Raw genomic sequence first — 8,871 nt, 5'->3', positions numbered from 1 at the left:
AAGATTGGACCATAGGTTCCAGGCCACCCCTTACCCCTCACACTGAAAACTAGAAGAGTTGCTGAGGAGGAACTCTGCGGCAGCCATACTGCCTGCCTTCAGGTTAAGAAGTGAATGGCACCTCCAGAACCCCCACTTAATTCCCTGCAAAGAGTCTGTTACCTGGGCTTTGTGTGGAGAAGAGTGAATTTCACCCCATATTTTTAAGACAAATGTTGAACTGTATTTTCAGACCTATACACATTCTAAGAAGATTTTTGGTATTTACAGTCAAACTTGCATAAAGGGGAACATTTTCAAAATGGATGCTCAATTACATCCACCCACTAAAACATGTTCACTTATGACGGATTTCTGTATGGAACTCCCCCTGCTGGTCAAAATCCCCCTGAAAAAATCCATTTTCCTAAAGTCGAGTTTCCTTTTCTGGCCAGTAGGTTGTCTGAATTAAATAGTCGCTATTGACAAAATTATCTTTTCTGTTTTGCACCGAGACCATTCCTCTCCCTCCATTGGCTGCGATGTTTTCGTCTTGTGGAACATACCTTTTCTTTAAGACGAAAAGGACCGCAATACTCAAGAAAACGGACATGGTGCCCAAGACCACGGTTAATCCCAAATATATGTATCTATAAAAGAAGAATCTCAATCAGTCTTCCATAAAAGTAATACACAATTAATGCCTCAGTTACATCTGAAAGAACTCTGCAGAAGGGAGTCATTCATAATTCTGATAAAATTGGTAAAACTGAATGAATATGGTGTTAATGCAAGCTGCTTGTTTAACACCCTGAGTTTTAGCCATATATCAGGTACAGCACAGGCAATGGCAGTATGAGCTTCCCACACACTGAACCTACCAATGTCCTTCAGTGGGAGAGGAATGTTTACATCTCTTTAGCAGTCAATTCAAACCTTGGCAGTTTCATCAGAGATACCAACAAGACTGGCATTTCTGTGATGCAGGCATTTATTATTAATAATTATGAACTATTCTAATTATTTGTTACTGTGTTACAGAAATACCTGGAGTCCCCAAATGAAAATGGAGTCCTGCCAGGTTCCTAATCTTTCTATTTCTTTCCATAGGACTATTCAAAACGGGACTTACTCCTTACCTAACTTCTTGTCTCCTCAGTGGTGAGATCTACCAGCAGCCCTGCTTCCTCCAAGTCTCTTTTTTACCAGAAAAGAGGAGAATATTATATGCCAACCCCATTTCCCAGCATGTCTTGTTGTTCTAGTCTCTAGATGTTGTTCCCTAGAACATCTCTGAGAATGTCTCTGTCCTGGGAAGAAATCAGTAACTATACTGAACCTAGGCTGGTCCTTAAAGAGCTAGCACACCTTGTTACCGGCTTTTGTGGCTCCCTGACAATAATGCCTTGTTGTGATCCAGCTCTGTATTGTCCCAATGTGCAGCAGCAATTAGCTACCACAGTCTGGTCTGCACTAGAGCTAGTTGGGAAAAAAAACTGGGGGTGAGGGGGAGAGATGTTTCTGCAGAAAATTTAAACTTTCTATAAAAAGGAGGGGGAACTGAATAAATATCAGTCACAAAGTGCCCCAAACTGAAGAGTTTCAGCCCCAAATAGCCCCAAACCAAAATATTTTTGGTTTTCCATCATTTCCCCACCTCCCATTTTTCTGGTTTTGGGGTTTTGCTTTCAAGAAAAGCAGATACCTTCCATGATCATTTTTGTTTAATTAAAAACCCAACTGTCCATCCAAAAAAGTTTTGACCATAATTTTCTACCAGCTCTAGTCCTCAGTGTGTAAACATAGTTAAAATATGTGAGCAGAAAGAATGAATTCACCAAATCTCTTACCTAAATGCATTAGAATCATATAGTCTACACGCTCCTCTTCCCCCACACCTTTTGCTTCCCCATTTCAAGCATGTGGTGTCTATTGACACTCCAAAATACACAGGGGCTGGGACTCCTGCTGTAAGTATTAAACAAAGAGCATTAATGTGACTTTTGCATTAAAATATTATTAATTTTATAGATTTATTAACAATATGATACACAATAATAAGAACATAAGAATGGCCACACTGGGTCATACTAAAGGTCCATCTCACCCAGTATCCTGTCTCCAACAGTGGCCAATGCCAGGTGCTTCAGAGGGAATGAACAGAGCAGATAATCATCAAGAGATCCACGTCATGTTTGTCGCCCATTCCCAGCTTCTGGCAAACACAGGCTAGAAACACCATCCCTGCCCATCCTGGCTAATAGCCATTGATGGACTATCCTCCATGAACTTATCTAATTCTTTTCTGAACCCTGTTATAGTCTTGGCCTTCACAACATCCTCTGGCAAAGAGTTCCACAGGTTGACTGTGTGTTGTGTGAAGTAATACTTCCTTTTGTTTGTTTTAAACCTGCTGCCTATTAATTTCATTTGGTGACCCCTAGTTCTTGAGTTATGAGAAGGAATACATAACACTTCTTTATTTATTTTCTCCATACCCATCATGATTGTATAGACCTCTAGCATATCCCCCCCTTAATCGTCTCTTTTCCAAGCTGAAAAGTTCCAGTCTTATTAATCTCTCCTCATAATAACAACTTGATTATATATATTAGGCTGATGTGAGCCAGTCATATCAGTTGCTTAAATAAGGAGTCAGATCCTGCATTCCTTGCACACTTAACTCTCCCACTGACTTTAGTGGGTGTTTAATGTGAGCAAAGGATATATGATCAAGCCCTAATGCCCATTGAAGCCAGTAGAAAGACTTTAAATCTGCCCTTGACATCAGTGGCCTGTATTTAGGCAAATTCTCAGTGAAGTCAATGAAAATATGTCTGAGTAAAGACTGAGCAGAAACAGAGGCCCTATTCTATTCTGTTCTAGTCATTATACTATGACAATCGCCATAGTGTCTCTGAATAACTAGGTTAGGGAGAGGAAACTCAAATATGGTTTAATGTTGTATGAAAAAGAACAACTCTAGAAATAATACTGCTGTTTCCTTGTTGTCTTTGCATATTCTTTCAGTACTTGTTAACATTTTGATAATAAATGGAATTTTTTTACAGGTTTCACAAAACACAAATTCTCTCACAGTTCTCCTATTCCTAATATTTGTCATATTTTTACCATTTGATATGCATATGGCAGCTAAAGTTAATTCTAGACAACATTCTAGGTCACTGCTGCCATAAGCAGTTAATAAGAACAGTACTACAATGTATCCAAATAAGATGAAGTGTAGAACCAAACTTACCAAGAACTCTTATTGCCAAGGTATAAATACCGAGCGCAAAAGATTTTAGTTGTGGTTTAATGCACCTAAAAAAAAGAGAAATGATTGTTAAAGTGAAATAAAACATTAATTACAAATGGAGGGCCTTGATTTTCCACTCTATTATGCTAGTTTTACTTTGAGGTAATGCCATTGATTACAGTGGCACTACAACAGGCATGAATTTAATGTGCTGGCGTGAAAATCAGGCCTAGGGATTCTTAACATCTAAATTCAATCTGAAATTTTAAGAAGACAGCAATGCATCTTCAAACTGGAACAACTTTTAGGAGTTACTCACACACTCCACAATCTGTGGAAAGTTAGTTCTGCAAACACACAGCCAAGCATTTCAAAAGCCTTCTGACTCAATGTAGTGATGGCTAGTAATATGAACATAGCTCTGATGTAAGTAAATGAGTTTTGCAGTCACAAGGACTGCAGGGCCATGCCCTTACATACATAGCAAACAAACAAACATTCTGACCCTGGCCAGCAAAGACCTTAAGCACAGGCTTAACTTTTAGCATACGAATAGTCCCACTGAAATGAATAGGACTACTGATGTGCTTAAAATTAGGCATATGTCAAAGTGCTTTGCTCTACCTGATACATGCATTTCCTTGTGTTAACGGTAGTTAATAATACAATTTATTAATGTCTTGGCCATCCTGTTAAGCATATGTAAGTAGCTCAATAAGAAGGCTGAAGCTAAATCTGTACTGTGGATAAATATAATGTTTTGGAGTTTAAGCCTACAAGGTACTGGGTGCCTCCTGAGCTAAGGAGTACACACAAATTCCACTGAAATCAAGGGTTGTGGAATCAAGGGTTTCCCCACACCTATGGGGAAAGTCACCTATGAAGACACATTATTTTCCTCAAAACCATTTCCAGAATATTATCTAAGGATGGCAGCAATGACATACTGCAAGAAACAGTAATTTAGTGTCTTGAAAAGACATTCCAGGAAGTCGTCCCTTCAAAGGGTATTTTAAAAGAATTTTAAAGCCTCTTCAGAAGATTCTCATTTATACTACAGCCCCTCATTGACACGGCTCTGACTGACCACTTTCAGGGCCCCGTACACAGCCACAGCCGTGTCAAGAAGCCTTAGTGTCAATGATAATCAGGCCCTCCATCTATTTAACTAACACTCAAAAGTACACAAGAGGCCTGCATCAAAAACATAACTAAGTATCCAAAGTCAAAAGAACTTCTTAGCAACCGCATTGATAGGCCTGATTCTCCAATGCCCCGCCCTTGTGCAGTTATTTACACCAGTACAAAAGTAGGTGTAACGTGTTAATAGAGCAGAATAATCTCATATTTTTACACTCACTTTGTACTAGTGCAAATGATGACACAAAGGTTCAAAGAAATTAGTGAATCAGGCCCCATCTACAAATAAAATTAATACATTCAGATGCTGGAAACCAAGAAAGAGAGATTTAGTATCTGAAATCTGCTTCTTTATATTTAAATTTCTCCTTTATTTAAATTATTCCTTATATTAAGGAGTTGCTCCAATTTGACTGAAAATTTCATCAGAGCATTTGTTTAACTAGTACAGGGGTAGGCAACCTATGGCACGCGTGCCAAAGAGGGCACACAAGCTGATTTTCAGTGGCACTCACACTGCCTGGGTCCTGGCCACCTGTCCGGGGGGGGGGGCTCTGCATTTTAATTTAATTTTAAATGAAGCTTCTTAAACATTTTAAAAACCTTATTTACTTTACATACAACAATAGGTTAGTTATATATTATAGACTTATAGAAAGAGTCCTTCTAAAAATGTTAAAATGTATTACTGGCACGCAAAACTTTAAATTAGAGTGAATAAATGAAGACTCGGCACACCACTTCTGAAAGGTTGCCGACCCCTGAACTAGTATATCAGCTCCTCAATAGAAGCTATATTTCCCCATGCACTGAAAGCCAGTCCATTCAGAGACAACTTAGGGTGACCCTTCTTCACTTTATAGCTCTCTATTAATAGCATGCCTTTACTTAAATTACTCCCGTCTGCATTTCATTAATGTCACATAACTTCAATAGTTTCTAAAGTCCTTTGGCAATCCTAATTAGCCTAATACCTTTAAAGGAACACTACAATAAATGAATCAGTCACTGGGCATAAGCACATTTCACTGATTTTAATCCTGTAAACCCTTGAAGCAAATGTCACTAAATCTTAAAGTCTTGTAGAGATTTAGCTTCTGCATTCATATGCCACATTTGGATCTCACATTTCATATTTTTGCCAGTTTGCACCAAGTACCAGAACCAACTTTTAATGTTAGAGTTGGCTGAAAATGCCACCAAAAAAAAAATCATTGGCAAATGGTTGCTTGAATGAAAACTGCAAATTCACTTGGGCAGTAATTTTGTTTCTAAAGTGCACATATTTGCATTCTGTGAACATAATCTCATTTTTTGTTCATAAAATTTTTCTTGGAAAGCCAATCATTGAATGATTTCACAATAATGAGCAACTTCAAATATGTTTGGAGATGATTCACGAACAGACAAAGGAACTGATTTATTTTGTAAAATGGATTCATTTTGTTAATTTTCTAGGGGCCAGATTCTGATGCCCTTACTCATGTTGAGTAGTTTGCAATTAGTCCCATTGGTTTCAATGGGATTACTCAGAGAGTGAGGGCATCAGAATCTGGCCCACAGTAAATTAACTAAATTAACTGAATTTTTTAAAATAAATGTAGTCCCTTTTTCTGTTTGCAAATTATATGCAAAGTTTTGCATATAGTTTTATCTTCTGATTTATGTCATGAAAAGTGTTTTTTAAAATTTGCGATTATTGCTGAAAGCATTTCAAAACGGTTCCATATAGATAATTGAAAATGGAAAAATCACATGGTAGCAAATGTCTAGGTGTGTGGAGTCCAGGCAACTTCAACTGACTTTGACAGAAGGAGTTCTATCCTCCCTAAATATTTCTTCAGATAGAAATATAGATGCCTTTGAGTTGAAAATTTAAATGGTGGCTTAATAATTTATTATGCTTTTATATTTCCTACACTCATTCCAACAATGACCACTGCTCATTCTGTACTGGGAATTTTTTGCAGTTGATGTTGCTTCACAAATGCAACTCCCCTCTTAGATGTGCTGTCCTGCTGGAAGAAGGGGCTTGTACAGGGCAGCTTACCCTGGTTTGAAACAAAACTGGTGCAAACAAACAAAACAAGAATAGACAGGGTCTTAGTGACATTGAACCTGAAATCATCAATACATTTCAAGTAGGGCTGTCATGCGATTAAAAAAATTAATCAAGTTGTTAAGCAATAATGGAATACCATTTATTTAAATTTTTTGGATGTTTTGTATATTTTCAAATATATTGATTTCAATTACAATGCAGAATACAAAGTGTACAGTGCTCACTTTATATTTATTTTTGATTACAAGTATTTGCACTGTAAAAAACAAAAGAAATAGTATTTTTCAATTCACCTCATACAAGTACTGTAGTGCAATCTCTTTATCCTGAAAGTGTAACTTACAAATGTAGATTTTTTTTGTTACATAACTGCTCTCAAAAACAAAACAATGTAAAACTTTAGAGCCTACAAGTCCACTTAGTCCTACTTCTTGTTCAGTTAATTGCTAAGACAAACAAGTTTGTTTACATTTACAGGAGATGCTGCTTCCTGCTTCTTATTTACAATGTCACCTAAAAGTGAGAACAAGTGTTCGCATAGCACTTTTGTAGCTGGCGTTGCAAGGTATTTATGTGCCAGATATGCTAAACATTCATATGCCCCTTCATGCTTCAGCCACCATTGCAGAGGACATGCTTCCATGCTGATGATGCTTGTTAAAAAAATAATGCGTCAATTAAATTTGTGACTGTACTCCTTGAGGCGGAGAATTGTATGTTTCCTGCTCTGTTTTACCCGCATTCTGCGTATATTTCATGTTATAGCAGTCTCGGATGATAACCCAGCACATGTTTGTTTTAAGAACACTTTCACAGCAGATTTGACAAAACGCAAAGAAGATACCAATGTGAGATTTCTAAAAATAGCTATAGCACTTGACCCAAGGTTTAAGAATCAGAAATGCCTTCCAAAATCTGAGAGGGATGAGATGTAGACCATGCTTTCAGAAGTCTTAAAGGAGCAGAAACTACAGAACCCAAGCCACCAAAAAAGAAAATCAACCTTCTGCTGGTGGCACCTGACTCAGATGATGAACCTGCATCGGTCTCCTTTGGATTGTTATCGAGCAGAACCCATCATCAGCATGGACGCATGTCCTATGGAATGGTAGTTGAAGCATGAAGGGACACATGAATCTTCAGCGCATCTGGCACGTAAATATCTTGCAACGCCGGCTACAACAGTGCCATGCAAACACCTGTTCTCACTTTCAGGTGACATTGTAAACAAGAAGCGGGCAGCATTATCTCCTACAAATTATAACCAAGTTTGTTTGTCTGAGTGATTGGCTGAAGTAGGACTGGATGGACTTGTAGGCTCTAAAGTTTTACATTGTTTTATTTTTCAGAGCAGTTATTTTTTATACATATTCTACATTTGTAAGTTCAACTTTCATGATAAAGAGAATGCACTACAGTACATGTATGAGGTGAATTGAAAAATACCGGCGGATCAAAGCAAGTTCGATATAACGCGGTTTCACCTATAATGCAGTAAGATTTTTTGGCTCCCGAGGACATCATTATATCGGGGTAGAGGTGTATATCTGTGATTATGCTGGAATCACACTTGAAATTATGTTACTTCAGTATCTCATGGTGGCATTTTTGCATAAAGCCCGATAGTCAGAGTATTTCCAGCTTTAGCACTGTCTGTCCAGGATGATACTTAAACTCTTGCAGTGAGAAAGGGTATATGTCAAATGAGTTCTTTCAAAAGTTGGGACAATTTGAAATACAATCTCCACACTCTCAGTTACGTAGATGTTATTTTTTTGCATTTTGGAAGCTAGGCAAGGGAAGCTGAAGGGAGTCTGGCCAAAGGAACTGAGGAGGAAAGATTTTCAAGAGGCAGTGAGGCTGATGCCTAAAACGTAGGTTCTTGGAAGTCAGAGAGAGCAGACTGAAGCTGAACAAATCAAGATTATACATAGATCATATTATATCCCCTATATATTTTCTGAAAATTAGCTTGCAAGCCTCTATTCAGTACTGGATAAGTCATGGTGCCACTGGTCCACTATTACATGTGACTGTCTCTGTGAAAGGCAGTTATTGATACAATAGAAAAAAAATCTCAGCTAAATTCTACTTTTGTTATGTTGCATTCAAGATTTTTAACTGATAATATGGAATTACTAATTTGGCATGAATCCTAAGGGGAGGATCTGAGTGGATTTTCAGCTTCTGGTTTGGTTTTAGTCTGTCTCTAGTTTCTTTTGTAATTATTTAATACACACACACACACACACACACACACTTAAATCAATGGCATTTTTGGATATTCAGTACCTATGAAAATTTGACTGACTATGCGTACACACAAGGCTTGATTCTCTGATACTCTAAGATCATTTGCCACCATTCTTGCAGTTTAAAGGGCATTTAAAGTTATGTAAGTTTCCACTATCAGAGCTATAAGAAGTGGCCT

At 37.8% G+C, this 8,871-nt stretch overlaps 1 protein-coding gene across 1 annotated transcript in view; it reads right to left on the bottom strand.

The window, feature by feature from the left end:
- Positions 1-255: 255 nt before the first annotated feature.
- Positions 256-8,871, bottom strand: part of LOC113406599 (solute carrier organic anion transporter family member 1C1-like) — a 40,484-nt gene continuing 31,868 nt past the window's right edge. The window contains exons 11-14 of the mRNA XM_026652206.1: positions 4,599-4,657; positions 3,239-3,303; positions 1,830-1,947; positions 256-629 (exon numbers count right to left, since the gene is read on the bottom strand). Coding sequence (XP_026507991.1) covers positions 407-629; positions 1,830-1,947; positions 3,239-3,303; positions 4,599-4,657 — 465 coding nt within the window. The 3' untranslated portion in view covers positions 256-406. The remainder of the gene's footprint in view (positions 630-1,829; positions 1,948-3,238; positions 3,304-4,598; positions 4,658-8,871) is intronic.

This window comes from Terrapene carolina, unplaced genomic scaffold, assembly GCF_002925995.2.
Source record: "Terrapene carolina triunguis isolate 2854851 unplaced genomic scaffold, T_m_triunguis-2.0 Scaffold112, whole genome shotgun sequence".
NCBI lineage: Eukaryota > Metazoa > Chordata > Testudines > Emydidae > Terrapene > Terrapene triunguis.
Note: the sequence above shows the minus strand (reverse complement) of the source record. Positions and strands in the feature narration are given on the sequence as shown.